At 40.9% G+C, this 25353-nt stretch overlaps 1 protein-coding gene across 1 annotated transcript in view; it reads left to right on the plus strand.

The window, feature by feature from the left end:
- The window catches only part of SND1 (staphylococcal nuclease and tudor domain containing 1), a 447851-nt gene that overhangs the window by 141414 nt on the left and 281084 nt on the right, over window positions 1-25353 (plus strand). Inside the window, exon 11 of the mRNA XM_036426056.2 lies at window positions 22270-22359. Within this exon, the coding sequence (XP_036281949.1) occupies window positions 22270-22359 (90 nt within the window). The remainder of the gene's footprint in view (window positions 1-22269; window positions 22360-25353) is intronic.

Here is a 25353-nt window from a genome sequence, read left to right on the forward strand (position 1 = left end):
TTTATTTTTACTTATAGCTTTTTATAAAAATTTCAGACTAGTATTGATAAAAAACAAAACAAAAACAAAACAAAACGAACCTGTGTGAGCTATCCCTTATTTTTTGGAAATACGGAGGCGAAGTGTGGAGTAGTTCTGAAGTTTTGTCTCCCCCACACTGTACCCTCCAGGTTTTGGGTTGTGTTCAAATCTGTAAGATTTATTAGGTGGACAGTCTGTTAGTTAAGTGGCAAGATGCTCTGGCTTGTCATCAGCACTGCCCTGGATGGTTTCCTTGCATTCAGCAACATTTGTTAGGAGTCACCTAGCATTCTTGTCATCTAGTGGTGAGGCTGCACCGAGGTTCTGGGTGAGAAGGTCACCTTGTGCACATCTCCCCAAGGGGTTGCTTTTCCCATAGGCACTCTACTCCCGTAGGTCATGGGCACCTCGTAAATAGAATTCAGGCATATTTCTTACTAGTGCCAACCCAGAGGATTAGTCTCAGCAATTAGTTATCTCAATAATAAATACTGAACAAAAGAGGTATCAACTCAAACATTTTATTACCTAATTTTAAAGATGTTTGCATACACTACTTTGTTTTATAGAGGAAAATGAGGCATAGAAAACTTGAGTATTGAATTTTTAAAATTGCATTATGATAGAAGGCTAAGACCCTATATTCAAGTATAGGCCCCATGATTCCATTTCTAGATTTTTGAAATCCAAGAAGCGCTGAAAACCAAAGGTTGATTTTATTTTGTTACTTTCTTAAATGCTTGCCATTAAAACTAAATTGGTAGCAAAACTTGATCCAACAGATTAGGTTAATTTTACTCATTTATCCCACTGTGTATGACTATGTATATATTTCACTGCAGAAATATTAATGTTTAATTACTGGGGATGGCCCCAACCCCCATTGAGTTCAAGGTCATACAAACAACAAAAAATGAAATAAGTAAATAAATAAAGGGCTGACAAATAAATGTTCAGCCTTGGGAATTTGAAAAAAAGAATTCAGTGGCCATGATTTTGGAATCAGTTAAATTAGAGTTCAACTTTTACCCCTACCATTTTTTTTTCTTTCTTTTTTAAAACCTCACTTGAGGATATTTTTACTAATTTTGGAAAGAGGGGAAGGAAGGAGTGAGGGAGAGAAGGAAGGTAATGACGGAAAGAGGGAATGAATCATCAATGTGCAAAAGAAACATTGATTGGCTGCCTCCTGTAATACTCAATGTGGGATCAAACTGGCAACCCATACATGTGCTCTGGCCAGGAATTGAACCCTCAAGCTTTTGGAGTTCAGGATGATGCTCCAACCCAGCTGGGTTGCCCCTACTATTTTCTACTAGTGTTGCCTAGGACCTAAATTACACTGAGCCCTGGCCACTGTTGCTTAGTTGGTTGGGCATAGTCCCATGCACCGAAAGGTTGCTGGTTCAGTTCCCAGCCAGGGCACATGCCTGGGTTGTGGGTTACAGCCCCTGTAAGGTGCATGCAGGTGGCAGCCGGTCAGTGTTCTGCTCTCACATCAGTGTTTCTCTCTGTCTCTCTTCCTTCTCACTCTCCAAACATCAATTTTAAATCTAAAAAAGAGATTAGTTAGTCAGTTAGTTATAAACAGTTTTTTCAGGGGTTTGTGGCATTTGGCCATGGCATTTTAATAAGCAAAGTGTTGAGCACTGAGGTAGCAGTCACATCTAGGCATGGGAATAATGTAAAAAGAAGAGTAGAGGGTTCAGTCCTGGGGCTTGTTGAGGAAGGGAACAGCTTGGAACATAGTTGTTGGGACCAGAACTGAGCTAGCATATTTGGTTATATTTATAACTAACTGACTGACTAATCTCTTTTTATAGTCAACCAAAGATTAGGATTCACATTTGGAAATTCTCATGTTAACATGCATTTTGAATTTGATAGCATGTTTGTTCCTCTCCCAGATGAAAGAAATCAGAATATTATCTTGAATTACCTCCCTACCCCTTTGTGGTAACATTAAAAATGTACAGTCTTAACTATTTTTTTGTATTGAGAATGTTCACATTGTTGTGGGATGGAGCTCCAGAACTTTTTCATCTTGCATATAAATGAAGCTCTCTATCCATTAAACAGTTTCTTTTTCTCCTTCCCCTAAATTCCAGGCAATCATTGAGGTCCATCAGATTATTATTATTTTTTTTTTTTTTACGAAGTTTCCAGGCTTCATTTAGTGACATTGCATGATAAAATATGTGGTGGCAAATCTGGTGTAAGTTTTTGAATTTTTTCATCTTGCTGTGGGAGAAAAATGGTATTTTGTTGATATTCTAAGACTCCTGTGATATTCTCTCCCCCTCCCACCCCTCTCATTGATTTTTAAAAAAAGTTATTGTTCAAATTATTATAAAGATGTCCCTCTTTTTTCCCTCCATAGCTTCCCTCCACCTGGTTCCCACCCCTCTGTCACCCCACTGTTTGTGTCCATAGGTACTGTATACATCATATAAGATCTTTGTCCCATCTCCCCCCCCCCCCCCCCCACACACACACACACACTCCCTTTCCACTGAGAATTGTCAGTCTGCTCCATTTCCATGCCCCTGATTCTGTTACATTCACCAGTTTATTCTGTTAATCAGATTTTTTTATTCATTTGATTTTTAGATTCACTTGTTGATAGATATGTATTTGTTGTCGCTTTGTTGTTCATAATTTTTTATCTTTACTTTTTTCTTCTTCCTTTTCTTAAAGAATACCCTTCAGCATTTCATATAATACTAGTTTGGTGGTGTTGAACTCCTTTAGCTTTTTCTTATCTGTGAAGCTCTTTATCTGACCTTTAATTCTAAATGATAGCTTAGAATTGGATAGAGTAATTTTTGTTGTAGGTTCTTGCTATTTGTCACTTTGAATATTTCTTGCCACTCCCTTCTGGTCTTCATAGTTTCTGTTGAGAAATCAGCTGACAGTCATATGGGTAGCCCTTTGTGAGTAACTGTTTTTCTGTTGCTGCTTTTAAGATTCTCTCTTTGTCTTTTGCCCTTGGCATTTTAATTATGATGTGTCTTGGTGTGGTCCTCTTTGGATTCCTTTTGTTTGGGGTTCTCTGTGCTTCCTGGACTTGTAAATCTATTTCTTTCACCAGGTAGGGGAAGTTTTCAGTCATCATTTCTTCAAATAAGTTTTCAATATCTTGCTCTCTCTCTTCTTATGGCACCCCCATAATTTGGATGTTGGTATGCTTAAAGTTGTCCCAGAGGCTCCTTACACTATGTATCTTCATACTTTTGGATTCTTTTTTATTTTTGTTTTTCTGGTTGGGTGTTTTTTGCTTCTTCGTACTTCAAAACTTCGACTTGATTCTTGGGATCCTCCACTGTTGAATCTCTGTATATTATTCTTTATTTAAGTCAATGTATGCTTAATTCTGACTGGTCCTTTCCCTTTTTTTTTTTTTTTTTTTTTTTTTTTTTTTTTTTTTTTTATTCTCACTAAGATCCTTGAAGGTCTCACTAAGTTCTTTGGAGGTTTCTAGAATATTCTTGAGTAACCTTATAACTCTGGTTTTGAGCTCTATATCCTGTAGTTTGCTTTCTTCCATTTAAAAAATTTTTTTGACATGTTTCTTTGTCTCTACATTTTGGTTGCTTCCCTGTGTTTGTTTCTTTGTATTGGGTAGCTGTTAAGTCTATTTGAATTGATAGAGGGGCCTTATGTAGTATGTGTCCTATAGGGCCCAGTGGCTCAGCCTCCCCAATCACCTGAGGTGGACACTCTTGATGCATCCGTTTGTGGGCTGTGTGCACAGTGTTGTAGTTGAGCCTTGATTGCTGTTGGTATCACTGGGAGGAATTGACTTCTAGGCCAAGTGGCTGTGAGGACTAACTGTGTTTACAATGGAAGAGCTGCTGTGCAGGAGACACCTTTACGGAGCAGGTCTTTGGTGCTCCCTGAGTCTGCCCCTTGAGTGTGTCAGTTATGGATGTGAAGAATTGCAATCTGGTATGGTCTCACACTGACCACTGGGTACACTGGCTCTTGGATCTCCAAGGAGATGCAAAGTTGGCTACTGCCTGGGGCCACCCAGCAGGAGCTACAGAGAGATCTGCAGATTCCTCCTCTTTGTATGGGGTTTGGAAGTGCCCAGATGAGACCCAGCTTTGAAGCAGGGCAGACTGATGCAGTGCTGGAGTTTGCCTTCTTTTGATAGCTTTGCTCCCTGACTCAACTGTAGTTTGACAGGTTTTAGGCTGAGAAAGGACCAGTCATTCATATGCAAAAGCCACTGTACACAGCTTGGGTGAGGTTGTAAATTGGATGGGGCGGGGTCTCAGGGAATCTCTAGGACAGAGCAAACAGCAATGGCTGCCAATCAGCCCTAAATCAGGGAGGTCCCAGGAACAGTGATTGTTTCAAGCACCTCCATCTGTAAGAAAGCTGCCCCCGCATTCCTTCCCCAATGCCAGGCAGTCTATTTTCTCCCTGTATATATCTAGGTTCCCCAAAGTCTCGCCTAGCATTGGAGCTCAGAGCAAGTGGGAGCTTGAATCTTCATTCCAATTAAAAAAGCAGCACACCCAGGTGCCAGCCCATTCCATGCCTTTGCACCTCCATACCTCTTACCAGTCACAATGCACTTTCTTATTTATCTCTTTAGTTGTAGTACTTCCACTCAGCCAACTTTCCCATGGTTCTGGATGATAGTTTTTCTGTATTTTAATTGTAATTTTGATGTGATTGTGAGAGGCAACAAGTACAGGTGTTCACCTATGCCGCCATTTAGTTGAATTTCTCCTATGATATTCCTGGCCATCCCTACTAATCTTCTCTTTATGCAAATTAGTAACCACCTTGACACATATTAGGTTTTTACTTTTACAACTTTTCCATGATCATAATTTGGGAAACCATTAATGTAGCCTTATTAATGGTTGGGCTTTAAGATCACAAAATAAGCTGAAGCTAGTTTGGCTCAGTAGATAGAGCGTTGGTCTGCAGACTGAAGGGTCCCGGGTTCGATTCCGGTCCGGGGCATGTATATTGGTTGCGGGCACATCCCCAGTGGGGGATGTGCAGGAGGCAGCTGGTCGATGTTTCTCTCTCATCGATGTTTCTAGCTCTCTATCTCTCTTCCTTCCTCTCTGTGAAAAATCAATAAAATATATTTAAAAAAAAATCACAAAATAAGTCATGCCTCATAAGAGAGTTAAACAATGTATCAGGTAGAAAAGACCTGGAGGGTACATTGTCTTCTTATTGTTTAACTTTAGATGTTGTGGATTCATGGAGTAGACTCATATTGGCTTGAAAGTCATTTGTTTACTCTAGTGTAATGTATGTGTTACAAGTTGTTAAGATTTTCTAGTCATCCTCTATTTTACCTGTGGAAGTTCTTCACATGCACTCTTACCGTTTTTCTTGGGTCTTTTGTGCTCACTTTTACGTTGTAGGTGGTCCTGCTGTATGGGAACAGGCTGGGTTGGGGTACTCTGGAACATTAACGGGCAGCATTCTCTGAAGAGAGTGTTGGTTACCAAGAGAGTTGGACTATCTGATGGTTGAAAGTTTATCTGTCCAGTTACATAGACAGGGTGCTTTGGCCTCTGTATTCTCACTAAGAATAAGGAGAAAGAAACCACACCTGCTATTTTAAGAGACAACTTAATATAAGGAATTACTAATCAGGTATGGGAATAGTAAACAACCCAAAAGAGAACTTTGATGGTCACAGGAGGTTTTGACCATCATCTACCTCAGTGAGGGACTACATGGGAGGCTGGACCCTTTGGAAGTGGGGCTGAGACTCCCTTTGAGCTGATGTGTGTGTCTCTAAGCTTGGAGGAGTGATTTTTGTAGCTGGGACCCAGACCTCACAGGAGGGGCTGCCAGGTGATCGTTTCTGGTGAATCTGAGGCGGCGTGATGAGACTTTTTTGGGACTGTTGGGAAAACTGCAAGCTGGAATCAGTTGCCAATACTGGGGAGGAAGCAGTATAGTTCTGAAGAAGCTGACGGAATGAGAAAGCATTTGTCTCTTCTTCCTGTCCATTCTCCCTCTAACATCCTCTATTGGCAGAGCCTAACAGGGAACCAGCTGGCAAAGCAGAAACAAAGTTGGCAGTTTTCCCACCCCAGCATTACAAACTGGAATTTAAAAAAGGTTAGGTCTGAAACTGAGTGACAGTAGTTTCGTAACTGGCACGAATACAGAATCCAACTTAGTTCATCTTGGTGAGTTTCCCAGGATTGGTGGGCATGCATTACATATTGAAATTAATTGACCTTTTCCGGTTTGTAAGGGACTGAGTGTGGAACCAGATGTGAGTGGAAAGCCAGTGGACATTCTGTCACTTCTTGCTACCTTAATGGTATTGAGGCAGATGATAGAAACTAGCATGGGCTCTAGGGCCAGACAGATCCTTTTTGGGATTTTTATTTTATTATTATTATTATTTTTTGCTCTGGCATGTGTTATCTTGTGCATGTTTTTTTCATTGGGCACCTAACTTCTTAATTGAGTGAAGCTAATAATTTTAGCTTCAGTGGTTATGGTGGGAATTAGAAATAAGATATGTGAAAGGCACATAGTAGGCACTCAAATGGTAGTGACATTTATTTTGCGTTTTTAATGAAGTGTTGTAGAAATCAGGAATAGAGCCAACCCTTTGTGTTAGTTGGAAGCCAGCAAATAGGAAAGATAAGTGTGTGGTTGTCTCAATGAGATGGTGATGTGATTGACATAAAAATGTTGTTAAATTGGCACCAGTTTCTTTCATGGCTGGAAGAACAAGGGAATTCAGAGAGACATAACGTAATGCAGGAGCCAAGCTGCACTTTCACAGACCTTTCTAGTCTCCTGTCACTCCCCACGGCCACCAACAGATGTGGATGACAACCACTGTTGCTGAGTGAGACGTTCCCTACTCATGCCCTCCTTCCCTCCACTCTCACCTGGCCTGGGGATCTGGTTATTTGCCTGCTTATTCACCAGGTGCAGACAACTGGCACAAAAATAACTCCAATGCATTCTGCGTATGTTTATTTCAGATTGGGTGAAGGGACGGTCTGTTTCCGAGAAGCAGCCTCCAGCAGGTCTGGCTTCAGGCTTTCTGCAGCAGGACAAGGCATACCGTGTATATGTGATGAAATTGCCTTGGCAGCTGTGTGCTGTGTCTGAGTGTCTGAGCTGTTCATAGTTCTGATAACTTAAGTTGCCCATATTTCTCCATTGTAGTGGTGGGTGATAAATGCTTCCGTTTTCTGATTGATGGCAGAGTAGACTACACAGTAAAAGAGAGTCATCTTTGCTCTGTAAGGCTAGAATGATATCTGTCCTGAAAAGGTACATGCCTCATTTTACAGAAATTTTAAACCCAAGCTGAGAGTACTTTGAATTGGCGGATAAAATATGTGACACTAGACCTGGCAGCCTGATTCAGACCGGGGAGTGATGCAGCTGGCAAGGCAGAAACTGGGTATCTAACGGGAGACCTCTCTGCCGCGCGCGCTTACATAATTCAGTCTCATTTTTGGAAATGCACCACCATTTATTGCACAAATTTGACTGGGATTCTGGCTGAATTGCAGGTTCCACTGGTACCAGCTAAAATAATGGTGTCATATCCAGCATCATTTTCCCTTTTGTGTTGTTCCAGGAAGAAACTTTAATAATAATAATTATTATATATTTAATATGGTAAAGAAGGGAAGGCATTTACAAAGAAGCATTTCTTTAACAAAATGGTATTATCTCCTGAATGGGCTCCCCTGATCCCGCTGTGCATTGCAGAGAAAATTGGTTTCCTATTGTAAGAGATTTATTTTCTTTTCCTCCTGTGCCTTCCTCCTCTCCTAGAACCGCGGGAGGGTTGTGGCACGTCACCCTGCTGGACGGGTTTCATCTGGCTTGAAGCCTGCACTTTAAGTAACGGGCTTGCCTCTTCTGAGGGCAGTGGCTCTCCATTTTTAGCCTGGGGATGAAGGGTAAGAAATGTGGGAGAAAATTTCTCCATTACTAGAAAACATGATTCGGGGCCAACTGGTTAATTACGAGCTTCCAGTGCAGAGGAAAGAAGCTGTGAAGGGCAGAGCCAGTTGTGATATACTGGTCCCTGCTGGTTCCCTTTCCTCGCACACCTCCAGGCCTGCTTTGTCCTTGAAGAGTACGTCTCCCGCTCCTTTTCCCTTTCCACATTAAAACTCTCCTTTCTTATTTGGAGATTTTTTTTTTTTTTTTTTTGAGTTCTTTCCATGTTAACATTGGTTCATGTTTGCAATCGATCCTCAGAATTACTAGCTGGGTAGAAAGAGGCTAGATAGACACTGATTATTTTTTTTTATTTCTTCTTAGCTCCATTTCCTCATTGGAATAGAATGCGAAAGAGTGCTCTAGTCCAGTGGACGTCAGCCGGTGGTCCATGGACCCCTGGTGGTCCAGAGGTCCGAAAGGTTGGCCACCGCTGGTCTGGCCAGCAACACTTCCCCCCGGTTAATGCTATTTGAGATGAGCCTTTCCGAACGAAGGAAGGGCTCTGCAGTCGTTCACCACACTTTTCTCCCGTGCGTCCATCTTAACCACAAACAATATCAAATGTCCTTTCTCAGGCTTAGTTCACTCTCAACTTCATAAGTGTTTTAGGAGAGGTTGGTACTTTTGATTGCACATTAGGAAATTATCCGCCTTTTTCTTGTAGCTTTACACCATCATTTATTTTAGTGTGGAACTGTCACATTTGATATTTTTTAGAATGATTGGTTCAGCTTAAACTCTGAATGGTGTTATATGCGCTCTGTAAGAATCCCTGGTAACTATTAGTTAACGATAGATTGAGGGTGTGTTTTTTCAAAGATCATAAGTAATGGAATTTATTATTTTATTTATTAGTAGACAGAGCAGTAGAGAGAGAAGAAATTGCTTTAAAGTCTTAGGTCAGAAGAGAGCACAATGGTTATTTGGATTTTGTAAATTTGGGTTTTTCCTAACACTACACAGTGAAACTACCAAGAGTACTGTTTTTGCATCACTACTTACATAGCCTAGATGTTATACTTGTACCGAGAGGTGCCTAGTCCAGAATCTTTTAAATCATTTTTCAGTAATAATATGTATCTTTGTATAGTATAGAATGATATCTGACAATAGCAGGAAGGTTGACACATTGAAAATAGTTCAAATTCAACTAGTGTTAAATAAGTGGCATTCATTAGCTTATTTTGCTAACAGTGGTATGGACCTACAGTCATATTCCCTCCCCCTACCTTTGTTTTGATTTACTTTTATATTTACTAACCAGTTCTACATATTTCCAAAATCACAATAAGTGTAGTTTGGGTTTTAAAAATCTTTTAGATAGGCCTTTTTGTGTTCCTCATTTTATTCTAAAGGAGTATGGCACTATGCTAGGTGCTTTCTAGGTATTATAAAGATCCTTTTTTCTCAGACCTTCTCTCTTGTGGTCTGGTAGGGAAGATAAAGATAAGCGCTATATAAAGTAATTAAATTACGGTAATACAAGGCAGAAAGTGATTAGTGCTGTAGCTTTGGCTTATGTCCTCCATCTCTTGACATTTTAGCTCTTGTTAATATCCACGTTAGATGTTGTAAAACTTAACTCAGATAAGTAGCTTTGCTTCTTAGTAACACTCACAGTGTAGTTGGTTTTCTCATGGCATTTATATTAGTACCTAAAATGTTACTGAAATGTGAATTTAGAGTTGCCTTAATCTGTACCAGTATATTTAGTCCTTTTCTGATTTTTACAATGTTTTGAAATAATTTTTCCTGGTTTTTATAGCAAAGCCATATATAATGTCAGGTTTAAAAAATGTAACTATGAAATTAAATTTATTCCAAGAAAGCAAACCTGGTTTGACATTTAAGTATCAATAAATGGAATTTGCAACTTTAACAGACTAAAGATAAAAAGCACATGGTCTCAGCCTGGTCAGTGTGCCTCAGTGGTTGAGCATGGACCTATGAACCAGGAGGTCACAGTTTGATTCTTAGTCAGGGCACATACCCAGTTTGTGGGCTCAATCCCCAGTAGGGAGCATGGAGGATTCTCTCTCATCATGTTTTTGCCTCTCTCCCTCTCCCTTCTCTGAAACCAATTTTATATATATATATATACATATATATATATATATATATATATATATATATAGAGAGAGAGAGAGAGAGAGAGAGAGAGAGAGAGAGAGAGAGAGAGAGAGAGCACGCACACGATCTCAAAGATGTCAAAAATATGTTTGCTAGAATTTAGTATTCATTCATGATGATGACCAACGTTATAGCAAACTAGAAAAAAAAGGGAAGTCTTAGATAAAGAGTGGAATTTGAGCTGTTATTACCAGTGACTGTCATTAAGTGCAAAGTGAAGACTATTTAGATAAAGATAAGAGCTACATAAGGTAATTAAATTACGGTAATACAAGGCAGAAAGTGATTAGTGCTGTAGTACATCTTGTGTGAGGTAAGTGGGTAGTTTTGCATATAAATTATATTAAGCCAGGTAATTGTTAGATTGCTGATTCTTAGGAGGAAACTGAGACAAGCCAGCAGCCAGGATCATTGTTTAGAGCCCAGGTTTCTATCCCATTGATCAGCAGCACTGATCAATAGAATGCTTGGGAGCCTTCTCTTAGTTTGGCCTTGAGATCTGTGAGGGATAGTGCTGCTGTTTTATTTCACTCTTTGTCTTTGCCTGCTTGGATAATGTTTTTGGAGCCCTTAGAGCCTTTAAAGTATTTAGTCTTGGAATCTTTTAACTTTTGACAGGGTCTTGGGTTTGGGGGGAAGACCTGTATTTGGCCTCCTTTTTCTCCCCGATCCTTACTGCATCTGAGCAATAAATAGCAAGTACTTCTGGAAATGCTCTTGGTTGGCTAATGTAATTGAGTAGAAGAGCAGTCTCCAGAGACAGATTTCCCCCCTTTACACGATGGCCTTGAAAATGGTACTTTAATTTTGGAATGTGCTAGTTCCTGTGGAACAGAATCATATGCTGTGCAGAGCAGATGACACGCGAGTCCCTTCAAGGACACGAGGCTGCCTAAACCGGCTCTGCTCCTTTCCCTCTTTGGAGCCTGTGAAAGGCTTCTCCTCCCGGCAGGGTGCCAGGAGACATTGGCACGGTGGCTGATTCTTGGATTTGCCACTTCTTCTTTTCTTCTGGCCAGTGTAGGTCTAGAGCAGCTATTTTCAACCAGTGTGAAAATTCTTAAAACACGCCATCCCTGACTCCTTAGTCAGGGACACTGACCTCTTTTCCATTAGATTGGCAAATAAAAAAATGACCGCAGCCAGCACAACAATATCTGCCCAGGGTGAATGATTCAGAATTCCTTTTTACTTACATTTTTGTCAGGTTGGCAAGAAAATATATTTTTTGGTGTGCCACAGAATTTTAGCAATTAGTTTCATGTGTGCCCGCCATGAGACGAAAAAGGTTGAAAAGCGCTGGCCTGGAGCACTGGATGCCAGTGGGCGGCAGAGAGGATTGCCTTCTGTCGTGCCCTGGCACGGGCAGGTTGATTTTCTCTCTTGATTCTCAGATTCTACGTCGTCGTTGTCCTGCAGTTGGACCTAAGGAATATTTGGAAATCTTGTTCTTGAATGTTTCAAGTTGTCTTCTCTGTAACAGAAGTTCAGGGAGGATTTGAACTATTGCCCGCCCCCCGCTACATATGCAGAGATAAGCCTGGATTCCCTACTTGTTACTTGTTTACTTTTTTGTTATTTATTTAGCCATCTTGACATGGACGAAGCTCCTCCTTGTTGCTTTCTGACTTTTTAAACCTTTGAACTCCCTTTTATTTCTGTTGGTTTAAGTGGGGCCAGGTGCTGAAATGGTGCTCAGCAGCATTTCTCAAGGGGTGGCCCACAGCTCTCCTTGCTACTTGTTAAAAGTATGGAACGGTGGAAATCACACCAGCTCTCTCCTGAGTCAGGATAACTGGTGAGAGCCTGGCAGGCTGCATGTTTACAAGCTCCCAGGTGATCCTTAGGCACACTCAAACCTGACAACCTCTGACAGGGCCTGAGTGCCTTCTGGCAGCGAGAAGAGAGTGAAGCGAGTGCAGAGTCGGCTCAGCGGCCAGGAGCCTCAGCCTCTGGGATAGCTGCGATTAGATCCTTGCTTTGCCATTCCTTGTTACATGACACAAGGCCCGCCACTGAACCTTTAAGCCTCACTCCCCATGTTGTGGAAGGGGATCGCTCAGGGAGGCTTGCTGTCTGATTAAGCCTGCTTTGAGAGGGCAGTAGGAGAGGAAAGCTTTTCTCGCCTCCTAGAGTCCCTATTGTCTGGGTCTGAAAACCTAACTGACAAAGATTGCTAAGAGAAAAACATACATATACATTTCACATATGTTTTATGTGACAAAGGAGCCTCCATTAGGAAATGGAGACCGGAAGAAACAGACCTGAGTGTTTTATGCTAGGTCCGACAAAGTGTAGGCAGTCCTGTAGGAATAAGATAGGTCAAAGAGTATAAGGGGAGTGGAGTCAACGTGGGGAAACTTAACAAGGCCTCTCGGTTTGGATTCTTCATGGTGTCTCTTAATCTTTGGAAATAAGGCGGGTCCTTTTCTGTAGGTATAGGGAGAGCACCTCTCACATGGGGGTTATTATATGATCTATTGCAGGGGAGAAGGTAGGAGGAAGGTCACAGTGACCTTCTGCCCTCTTCTAAAACTCCTTCGGCTTGGACCCTTCCTAACAACAGCAATTACTATTATACCTTGAATTCCAGTGTTTTCACATACCTTGGATCCTTAAACATGGGATCAGCAAGATCAAATAGGTTTGTCAGGAAAATCTAGAAATTTGAGCGTCTTATAAAAGCAATGACACATACTTCAGGGATCTGGTATAGTCATGGAGTTGAAAGTTCAACCTCCTTCCATTCTCAGACCCATGGAATTAAAAAAATATATATTTTTATTGATTTAGAGAGGCAAGGAGAAGGATAGAGAGATAGACACATCAACGATGAGAGAATCATTGATCCGCTGCCTCCTGCACGCTCCACACTGGGATTGAGCCCACAACTCGGGCAAGTGCCCTGAGTGGGATCCAGCTATGACCTCCTGGTTCTGTTGAGCCACACTGGCTGGACACACCCATGTCATTTTATAAGCACATTTTAATGTTTATTTAATTTGATTTCAGTTTTTATTACCATTTCTTCTTTGCTCTCTGGAGATATATATGAATTATATTGAATTGTTATGAATTTGTGACATACCCAAGACCTTGTTGTTCTTTTTTTTTTCTTTCTTTTTTTTTTTAGTGTTTTGATTATTTATTTATTTTTAATATAGTTTTATTGACTTGAGAGAGAGACACACACACACACACACATCAATGATGAGAGAGAATCATTGATCATCTGTCTCCGGCATGCCCCCTATGGGGGATAGAACTCACAACCTCAGCATATGCCCTGACTGGAATGGAACCCAAGACCCTTCTATCAACTGAGCAAAACCAGCTAGGGCTATTTAGTGATTTATGAGTTTAAGTTCTATCTTTCATATTTCAACCCCTATCAGTTTTACATTTATCTAAACCAAACTGACTTATTCTTTAATGCTTTCTTAAGTAACAAGTCTGATCAAAGCAGGCCATACCATATTCTCCTAAATTTAAACATTGAGTAGAAAAATTTCCTTAAAAGAAGAGTGCGTGTATACTACAAGTATGCATGGATACTTTCTAACATAAGATACTTTACGAGCAGTTAATTTTCAAACTCGGATTAAAAATATGTAGAAATCTGAGTTTCCAATGCAAATTCTTATGGGAAGGGTTACAGGCTAGTTACTTTTTGAACTTATGCTGATCAGTGTATAAGAATATCCTGGCAAAGTACTAGTTGTGCCATTACCAGGGTAGTAATGAAGACACCTTTTCCAGCAGAAACCATTGAGCTGGCTGCTCGGACAACACTGAAACCCAGTGTCTTATAAAGCATTTCTCCTGGTTTAAAGATACTTTGCTGATGATGTCTGTGTTCAAGCACATTCACCCTTGGAGGCTGAACTGACAGCAGGTCTTGATGCTTTGATTGAATGGGTTCTGGAGGCACAGTCAAGACATCCAGCTGGTGATTGAAGTGATTTGTGAAGGGGGCCTGGAAGACATGCAGCAATGTTCCCAGGACCTCTTCGTCTGAGCTAGGGGTGTCGAACTCAATCAGAGAAGGGGCCAAAATCTAAAATCCAGCCTAAATCGCTGGCCGAATGGTTTACTGAACAGTCATAAACTGTCATTGTGATGGAAACGCAGCGGAGTGCAGTGATGACAGCGCGGTGCGGGCCACATTGCAAGGCCTGGCGGGACGGATTTGGGCCGCGGGCCTTGTGTTTGACACAGACTCTGAGCTGACTTTGTCTTTACATTCCTCTGGATATACCGGAGGGCCCTGGAGTTTATGTTCAGCGAGATCCAGAGTAACGGTGCCACCACTGCTGCCGGGCCCGCAACAGACAGCCCAGCATGGTGGCCCTGTGGCATCCAGATGTGGGCCCAGATCTCGTTTTTTAATAGACCCTATTGACCTTTAAGAGGTTCATTTGTTAGGAGAATGAAATAGAGCCAATTTAGAAATAAACAATTCCTGGGGAAATGTTTGGATATATGAATCTTTGTTGGCTGGTCTTTTAAGTATAGAGGTGCTAGATGTCTGACATTTGGCCAAGGTGGTTATGATTTTGAACCTTTTCCAGCCGCTGCTAATAACTTTCTAAGTTATCCACCTACCTTTTGTGGATTCTGTCTCCTGGCTGCCAAGGGAATCGAAAGGTCCTTGATTGTAAATATTTCAGGGCATGTAGTAATGTTCCTATTTTTAAGTCTATAATTCAAATGGAAATCACAGCCTTTGTTTATTAAAATGGCATATATGGTAGGGCTCCAGGGACTGGCCCATTATTTACTGTTTGAAATTTCCTCCATTTAATCTGATCACGTCTGCTCTTTAATTCAACAGTCAGTTTTAAGATCTTCATAGAAATTAATTATGTGCGGCTACTTTAATATGTTATAGTTCTTGAAAAACAAAAATCAAACTTGTTTTTGACCCTGGTTATTTGAGAGAACGTTTGTAGATAAATTATTCCCTTCTGCCTCATGGAAGCAAACATCTGTGAACAAACTTTTTTTTTTTTTTAAGGAAATAAAGAATCGCATGCATTTTTTTTATGAGGAAAAGAATGGCCAATTACACCCGGCCAGTGTGGTTCAGTGGTTGAATATTGACCTATGAACCAGGAGTCAAGGTCTATTCCTGGTCAAGGCACTTGCTTGGGTTACAGGCTTGATCCCCAGTAGGGGCATGCAGGAGACAGCAGATGAATTATTCTCTCTCATAATTGATGTTTCTAGCTTTCTCTCCCTCTCCCTTCCTCTCTGAAATCAATATATAGCTAGTTATTCTGCTGCAGAGGGGTATTTTAAAATTTAAAAAGTTGTCAAAAGTTTGGGGTTTTCTATCACTAAACATTTTTTTGTTTATCCAATGTTTATAATAATAGGATAAACATTTTCTTTTCAGCCTTGATGTTATACCACATTTGCTTCAGATCCTCTTCTTTCAAAGAGATAAAACAGTAATGACAGAGTTGAAAGCCCCTGGGTACTCATCCTCAAACTCCCCCACCCTCTTTTTTTGGCTTCCTTCCACTGCCCATGGCACAGCAGTAACCAATAACCATTCATTCTACATTCCAACATGGTTATCTTCTTGCTGCTTATGTAGCTCTGTGACTGTATTTAAATGGGCTTTTATAATACTATTTCATTCTACAACTTGTTTTTCTCTAGTTTTTTTATTTGTCGTGTTGCTCTAATTCAGCTTAACTGCTCTGTGGTATTCTACTCTGTGACTTTACTGTAAGCAGTGTTAACATGAACACTGTTAGACTTGTCTGCACACATGGGACTTTTGGGGGTATAAATCCACCTGTAAGTAGAATTTCTTAATTCGAGGAGTGCACATCTTAACTTTCACAAATGATGCAAGTAGCTCCATGGCAAGATGCCACAGTAGTTGAATCATTTTGTAATTTCATCAGTGGTTAAAGGGCACTCCCATTATCTTACATTCTCACCTTAAAAATGTTTGCCAATGTAATGGATATCCTGTAGTATCTCAATGTACATGTCCCTAATTATTAATGAAGTTACACCTTTTTGTCACATGCAATGTCCAGTTGAAGTTCTTTGTGACATGCCAGTTCATATTCTTTTATTGGATTGTTTCTCTTTTTTCTAGCTCTTCCTTTCTTTACTGAGTAAATTGAAGTAACCAGAAGAGAACTTCCAGTGACTCACTCCTACATCTACTCAACTAACAGTAGCTGCATCCACACACTTAAATATGAATGATTGCTTCTCCTATGTAGGCCAGTTCTGTCCTTGCTTTAGCACTTCTCTGCCCTACTTTATTACTTATTTTCTCTTTCCTGGACCATTGCCTGCTATTTCTCCATCTAAAATAAAAAACAAAAGCACCTTCTCTTCAACCTGTTTCCTTTGCCAGCTGCCCCATAATCTCTTCGTACTCCTTTGTGGCACAACTTTCAAAAGTGTTGCATGTAGTTGCTTTCTCCAGTTCTTCTCTTCTCATTCCTACTTCTAATTCTAATTAGGCGTTTGCCCCTGCTGCTCCACCAGAATTTATTCTTGTCAAGTTAATGGCAGTCCACACTTAGCTTAATCCAACATGCAGATCTTAGTCCTCATCTCAGTTGCCCTGCTGCATTTGACACAGTAATTCATTCCCTCCTGAATTCTCTTCCTTTCCTTGGCTTCTAGGACATAACACACCCTGGTCATTTCATCCTACTCAGCTCACTGTTGCTCTTTCTCAGTCTCCTTTTGCAGATTTCTTACCTTATTCTTTACCTCTTAATGTTACCAGGGCTCAGTCCTCCTCCATGCTAGTCAATCTCTTAGCTTTTAAAATACCACATATAAGCTAACAACTCCCAATTGTACGATATATCACCAATTCGGAACTTTCTTCTACACCCCATGGTTGCATATCCAATGCTTGCCCAACATCTTCACATGGAAGTTTAGAATGTCCGTTTCTGTACTGCTGATCTTACGCCACTTTCTCTCATCTACTCTGCCTGTGGTCGTCCCATCTCATTTGATCCCTTCCAGCCCCCACCCCCTTTCCATTTGCTCAGAAAAAACACTTGGAGTGAACATTGACTCCTCCCTTTCTCTCACACGGTACATTCTGTCTGTTTATGTTCGAAATATATCCAGGTTCTGATATCTTATTTCCCTCACTGCTACCTCATTTCCTTGCCAGATTATTGTCACAATCTCATAATTGGTCTCCCTTTGCTCACCCTTCCTTTGCTACAATGTCAATTCTCACGCAGTGGCCAGTGTAGTCTTTCAGATGTTAAGCCAGACCTGTGGTTTGTCTTCTTCAGCTGTCTCCCTGTAGCCCCAGTGGTGTCTTTGCTGGTCCTTGAACTCACCAGGCATGCTCCTAACTCAAGGCCTTTGCATTGGTTGTTCTCGCTGCCCTTTTCCAGATGATTACATCTCATACCTCCTTTGAGTAATGTGATTAGGGTAGGCCTCACCAAGCTGATTACAACCGTGGACCTGCACCTGTTCCTCTCATTCTGCTCTGCCATTTCTTCATCTATTTCACTTACCAGCTACTAAGAGTCTGCATTTTAGCCTGTCACTTTGTTCATGATGTGGGTTTTTCTAGTAAATAATTTTTTACATTTTAGTGGAGCCACATTTATCCATTTCTTTTTTTTCTTAGTGGTTTGTATTCATTAAACCTTGCTTACAGACTTTCGCAGTATCCCAAGGTTATTAGGTTATTTGGATACAATTCTTTTGGCTACTGCATGGGCTAGAAAAAGTTAGGCCTGAATGGATGTTAAGAATAAGGCCTTGATTGGAGGTCCCTTCCATTCTCTCCACATGAGCATGACCAGAGGTCTTATTTAGGAAACCAACCAAAAATAATCTTCCTATAAAAATGCCTAGCCTGTCTTTCGATTCTGCAATGTGGTCATTGGGCCTCCAAACCCTGAGAGCTACGGAAGACTGAAGTTATCTCTTATGTGAGTCATTTCAGGGCCTACAGACTGTGTCATTTCTCAGAATGTACAGTGATTATAGCACAGACTGGTTTGTGTGTTGTCCACCCACCAGATAAAGCAAACATTCTTTTCTACTTTTATTATTTTTTAAAATATTCTCATGTAAATTAGAATCTAAACTAGACATTCCTTTTTAGCAGGCAGGATTTAGCTAAGTCCTGTTTTTTACAGAATGCATTCCCTACTTCAGTAGCCTCTTAGAGATTTTAAAGGCTTTTATTTGGAGGAATTGCTTTTATTTTATAGTTTCTTAGGGACTTCTAATATCTCTCTGGTAATGTGTTTGCAGATGCCAATAGCCTCTAGGTCTGAAGGGTTAGAGTAATGAGATCATTCTGTATTCACTTGTGATGTCTTGTTTTCAGTTTGTGCTATTAGCTCTTTCCTAGCTTCACAGGAGACATATGATTGGACTCCAGTGCTGCTCATCTTTCGTTGGGATGCTTGTTGGTGTACTATTTGTTTTCTTTCATTCTTTTGAGGGTATTTTGGCTGGGCCAGTCCTGTTGAGTGTCTTAAGGGAAGGATTCTTGTTCTGACAGCCATTTGCACACATTTTGATTTACCTCATCCCACGATCTGCATTTGAATGGCTGCTAGAACTGCATTTCTTACCTTTCACGTACTGCTGGTGTTTCAGAATAAGTAGGATAGGTTCAGATATTCAGAGTCTGTGGCAGTCATAGGCTATGTAAGGCAAATGTCAATATTTTGTTGGACTCATTTTTTAAAACTATTCACTTAGGCTAGTCTAATCACACTAGTAAATCAATTGTCCTCTATCGCTTGGTGAATAGGAACACACTGGCACTTCTTTATTTCTGAGGACTGATTCTGATAACCATTGATTTTGTGTATATTAAAAATCCCATTCATTACTGGTACTTAACATCTTCTGTCTAGCAAGCATTCTTATTATATCATAGAGTGTCATCCTAAGCTCTATTTATGGCTTATGTATCATACTTAGCTCCTCAGTAGTGACCCATGTTTATAAAAATTTCTGTAATCCTATGTATCTGTCCTTGTGTCATATAATACTCTAACCAGGCAACTCTCATCTATCCCATTGTCCTTGTTAATTTCTATAAGAAAACTCAGTGTTATATTAGTAAAGATTTTCATGTTTAGGCAATGATCATGATACCCGAGTACGTATTAGACAGTGATCATGATACCCGAGTACCTTGGTCATTGTTTGGCCATTCCAGTTGTTTCTGGATAGAATATGTGGGCTTACACACATCATTTGGGAGAAGGAATAGAGACACATTCATTTTAAAGGTATGCTAACTTCCTAAAGGGGCACTGTCATGCTACTGCTGCTGTTTTGTTGTTGCTGTTGTTATTGTTTTTTATACTAGAAGCAGGAGACAATTGGATGATGATGAATGTTAAGCTCAAATTCAAATAATTATCTACATTCTGATAGATATTTTTTTGGTGGTACCCATGAATTGAAATGTTTAAATGATGTATCTTGGACTCCAAGGATTAGTTATGATCTAGGGGGAAAAGATTTATTTAGATTCCTTTCATCTCAGTATTTTTATTGGGACTAGTTTTTATAGGGTATTAGAATGAGAAAGATGAATTATTTGGGAATCATTGGCTATTTAAGAAAACAATTTAAACACTTTAAGAATATAGAATGTGTTGTACAGAGATAATCTTGCTTAGTTAGATGGCAAAAGTGTGACTGGGTGCACTCACCATACAGCAGTGGGGGAAGCAGCAGCCTGCATCTAGGTTAGAATTAGTCCCTGATTTTCTCCTTTCCATATTTTAAGAAATTTTTTCAAGTATTATCTGGATCCTTGAGGTTCACAAAATTTGTACAGTTTTTTATGAGTATACTAGAGGTCTGATGCATGGATTCATGCACCAGTGGAGTTCCTTGGTCTGGACTGCAGGGATCGGGACAAAACCAGCTCTCTGACATCTCCTATGGGGTCCTGGATTGTGAGAGGGTGGTTCTTGGGTGACACACCCCAGAATTAGGCTCCTTTCTCTCTGATTCTGGGTGTGTCACCTGAGAACTGCAACTGTCAAGTCACTGCAGTTGGGCAGCTCCTGTGTTGAGTGTCTGTTCTTTGATGGTCAGTGCAAGACATAGCTACTAGGTGGAGCATCTGCCCCCTGGTGGTCATTATGCATCATAGCTACTGGTTGAATAGTCAGATGGTCACTTAGGCTTTTATATAGATAGACCAGTGGCCCAGTGCACGAAATTTGTGCATGGCGGGGGGCGGGGGAGGCGGTGGTCCCTCAGCCTGGCCTGCACCCTCTCCAATCTGGGACCCCTTGGGGGATGTCCAACGGCTGGTTTAAAGTGGCAGCTGGACATCCTTCTCACAATCTGGGACCACTGGCTCCTAACTGCTCACCTGCCTGCCTGCATAATCGCCCGTAATCACTCTGCTTGCATGCTTGATCTCCCCAACTGCATGCTCCTGCTAGACTGATTGCCCCCAACTGCACGCTCCTGCAAGCCTGATCGCCCCTAACCACCTCTGCCTTGGCTCCACCACCATGGCTTTGTCTGGAGGGTCTCCTTGAAGCAGTTTCCTGCTCTAATTAATATATTTCCCCTTTATTAGTATAGATACGAGGGAGGTAGTGTACTTGGCTCTGGGGTCACAGGGTATAGGGCCTCTGTTTTCATGGAATTTAGGAGCCTAGTGGGAGAGAACTAATACAGTAATTATACCAACTGACCTAGCCAACATCTTTCTACTTCTCTGCACATGCTCTAACCGTTCTCACTCTCATTTTTAAAGGCAAATTCCTATTGACTTTGAATGCCTGCTGTCATGACTACAAATATTGTATTCTTCCTCTTTTATTCCCTCTATTTTGTAGTCAATTCCTGTTAATTCATTTCCTAAAGAAAGTTTCTCATATCTCTTAAGTTACTATCCATTTCCAGTTCTGTCATCTTTTAGACTCTTTCACATTCTGAAAGTTAACATTGCTTAGAGCAGTAACCTATTTTTTGAGAACTCAGGCCTGTGAGATGATGAAGTAATAGTGTATTTAGATTTTTGTATAAATGTTGGAATACTATTTTTGCCTCTCTTTCTTTGTTTTTGTTGTTGTTTATTTTTTAAATCCTCACCTGAGGCTGTTTTTGTTTTTATTTTTGAGACAGTGAGAGGGGGAGAGGGAGGGAGGGAAAGAGGGGAGAAAGAGAAAGAGAGAGAGAGAGGGAGAGGGAGAGGGAGAGAGAGAGAGAGAGAGAGAGAGAGAGAGAGAGAGAGAGAGAGGGGGGGGGGAGAGAGAGAGAGAAAATGTGTGTGTGTGTGTGTGTGTGTGTGTGTGTGTGTGTGTCCCTGCTGGGGATTAAGCCTATAACCAATGTACATTCCCTTGACCAGAAATGAACCTGGGACCCTTCAAGTGCTGGCTGACTCTCTACCTACTGATCCAAACTGGCTAGGGCCATTTTGTTTGTTTGTTTGTTTGTTTTAACTTGAATTTTCTTCCTAGCTTTTCCCTATTCTGCAAACTCACATGAAATCCCACCTTGTCCATGAAACCTTTTCTGATTATTTCTTTCCACTGACCTGAATTTTTATAGCACATAGTGCCTAATTTATATCATACAATTTAGTACTTATTCAAAACTGATTTTTGTTGCTTTTCCATATCTGTAGGCTTTATTATATTATTCTTTTAGGTTACAATAATTTTGAGTCCATGATTATAACTAGAGAGTGTGTTGTATGGGGCTAATAGTTGGTAGGTGCTTAGTAAAGGCTTATGGAATAGTAGAATTTGATTTATAGTCTATCTATAATTATTCGAAGGGGCCCTAACACTTACTGAGCTTCTTATATATATCACATTTTATGTTGGTATTTTCCTGTTGATTGAACTTTTAGGTTGTTTCTTGTTTGGGTAATTAGAAACATTCCATTGCTTTCTTTTCAGGCTGTTGCATGAAACAGGTAATCTTATTCCCTTTAAAGCATTTCACACAAAGCAACCATTTACTCTGTATCTAGCAATTATTTAATATTTGTGATACTAAGAAGTAGGGAGCATATTTCATTGCATCCTAGTATCTTGTGCTGTTGGCCACGTTCATTTGTGTTTTGGGTTGTTTTGTGTGTGTTTTTTTCATTCCTGATGTGCTATTTTATTTTGCTTTTAGGATAAGAACAAGAAACTGCGTCCACTGTATGACATTCCCTACATGTTTGAAGCCCGGGAATTTCTTCGAAAGAAGCTTATTGGGAAGAAGGTTAGTGATGACAAATGTATTCCCCAGTGGTTGGGGATTATTTTAAGCTGGGCCCTTGTGATGGAATCTCAGAGACCAGCAGGTGACTTCTCCATCAAGTCAAGCAGAATTGCTCTGATATGTAGAGAGGGATGCCTTTGTATCAGGAAGTGGTATCCCTTGGGAGACGTTTAAAATTGGGGCCCTGACCAAAGTGTGATTGCCAAAAGCCTCAGGACACATTCTTTCCAGGGTCCAGGCTTAGTTGCAGTGTAATAATTGCATATTGCCCTGAGCCCCATGGCTTGGCCCCGTTCTCTCCAGCCACCCCCTCTAAAGGCTGGTGCTGTGGACCTGCAGTGAGGGGAGGTCAGCACTTCTTCCTGCCTCCCCTGCTTTGGAGGGATGGGTTGGCTGGTGGGGAGGAGAGGGGCTCTGCTGGAGAAGAGTATGCATCTGGGGGCGGGGAGTGAGTACGTGCTGTCCTGTGGAGCCTTTGGGGAGCACACGGACTTTCTAGTCTAGTGTACCAGCTCAGAGGCCTGAAGGGCGCATTTCCTTGTGTTCTTGGAGCAGAATGTTCTATGACCAGCTGCGGAACTTGCCATTCTGGGAAGCTAATAATGAGCTTCTGAGTTCCCCCTTATTTTTCCTGACCTTCCCACCCTAAGTGTCTTATGCAGTTAGTTCTTTGTGTCCTGGATAAACACAGGAAATGAATGGGATTGTCCTTTGATAATGGAAAATCTGTTCAGGGAAGGACTATGATGGACCTTGATTTAGTGGGGGTTCTTGCAGACTATGTTTTCGGCAAGTTTTTATTGTATCTTCAGAAGTCTTAACACATTGAAGCCATATTAACATTCTTTACCTAAATGTAGATTTTTTAAACTATTGGTTTAAGCTAGTGCCCACATAGCGTATAATAAATGTCCTTTTATTATGTTTTATTATATACCATAATCACTAGAATGATAAATTTTAGCAAGGGATTTTGAAGTTGGGCATAAGGTGAAATTGCTAATTTTGAGATAGAGAAAGCAAACTGGATTCCCTAAAATGAGTATTAAATCTGCTCAGGTTCCTTCAGGGCACAGGCTCATTTGTCATCATATAAACCTTGACAGAATGCTGTATTCATTCATGAAGTGTGGTGCGGATGATGGCTTTAAGCCTCTTTCAATTTCTAGGTCTCCTGTTATCTGATCTACTGTCCAACATCTCTATTTCACCAAGTTGATATCATATCACTTATTTACTGGCTCATAAACAGTCGCATAGAGACAAGAAAGGAATTCCTTCACACACGTGGGTTTTATTGAAATTCATCCAAAATCACATTGAAAGGAATGGCAGCACATATCATATTTGATTCATGAGCAGCCTGTTGTGTGGCATGTGTCATGGCATCCACCTGGCTTCTTTGAAGATTGCCCTTCCTCCTTCGCTTTCATCCCCGGGAACACAAATCACAGTTTATTGCAGCAGCTGCTGAAAGGTCCTACAAGTGGCTCAGGGCTCGGCTCTCAAACACCCATGTGACAGGCCTTTGTAAAGTCCTCTAGTTCAGGATAAGGGGACTGAACTCAAGTGTCAGATATGGTGGCAATTCTGAAGCAGTTAGGTTCTTTCTTGGTGAGAGTAGCCTCAGTTACTGGTTCCTGTGCATCCTAGCTGATTGCTTTCTTTTGTGCTGAGCTCGTTTTGTCCCCCATAGTGACATTGTATAAATGATAAATGCTATATTCCTGTGTGGGGAGCAGGATGCAGCTCAGCTCTGCTGGGCTGGAACATTCCTGATGTGAACTGCTTTTCCTGACTCACCACCTGAAACCACTTGCCTGTCTTCTGGGGCCATCAGTTGTGACAGCGAGCACCCATGTGCTCTTGAGTCTGGGAGCAGTCAGGGCAGTCGCTGCCTCAGGGGGGTGGCTAGCACATCACCACATATTTCTGCCAATTCCCTTCAGACCGGTGCAGCTGTTGAGCATGGCACATGGTGATTAAGAGGCACCAAGAGGGAGCATGTGTGCCTGTGTGCCTACGTGCCCATGTGCACCAAAGCTGATTAGGGCAACCAATCAGCTTAAGCAAGATAATGGAGGTAAAACCACCTTCTCCCGACTATTATTTTGACCATCCTAGAGAGTCTATAATGTGACGATTTTGAATAATTTCTAGAATGCAGAGGAATAAGATTGAAGGCAAACTGCTGAGCTGCTTTGTTAGGTTCAATGGCCTCCATTTCAGTTATGGAAATTCACTTTGATTCTCTTCTAAGATTTAATTCTGGCTAAATGCCTTAATTAAAGTTACTTTGCACCTCCCTGAGCCTTGGTTTTATCACTTGTGAATTAGGAATATTAGTTGCCTTTCCTCTGTCATGGGATGAGAATCTAGGATGGTGCTAGTCCTTCCAGATGCCAGTAAGATAATGTTGTTTTGTTTTAATAATGCTAATTTTCCTTTTGTGTAGAATCCAGTGTAGCTTTACTTGTTTATGATTTTTTTTTTTTTTTTTTTTTTTTTTACTGGCTCTGGGTTCAAGATTTGTAAGTCAACGTGCAGTTAATTTGACTGTCAACAATCCATTATACAGCTTTGTATGGTACTTGGTTAGATATGTCTCCAGGGTTTCAGTTTCCACAAAATGAGTATCCACTCATGCCAGAGTATGTGAGTGTGCATGTTTTCTCTGGTTTGAGGGAGAGGTAGGGTACAAGTGTATGCTAGAAGGGTTTCAGAAGCTGCAGGAATTGCTGTAGTGCCTGGTAGAACTCCCTCTCCATCCCATGTGTACCATCTGCCTTCTTTCACTAGAGTCTTGCCCGAGGAATATGCATAGTCTTCACTGTTTGGGTTCTTCATGGCCCTAGAAAAGCTGAGAAATGGAATCCATGGTAATTTCAACATGTCTTTTAGTTTTCTAGAATGTTATCCCAGGTATTTAGGATGGTGAGATTGATACCTCCCTAAAAGAACCAGGGCTGTAGTTCTATCCTTAACAGTTTCTCT

Source organism: Pipistrellus kuhlii, unplaced genomic scaffold (assembly GCF_014108245.1).
Source record: "Pipistrellus kuhlii isolate mPipKuh1 unplaced genomic scaffold, mPipKuh1.p scaffold_m20_p_10, whole genome shotgun sequence".
Classification (NCBI taxonomy): Eukaryota; Metazoa; Chordata; class Mammalia; order Chiroptera; family Vespertilionidae; genus Pipistrellus; species Pipistrellus kuhlii.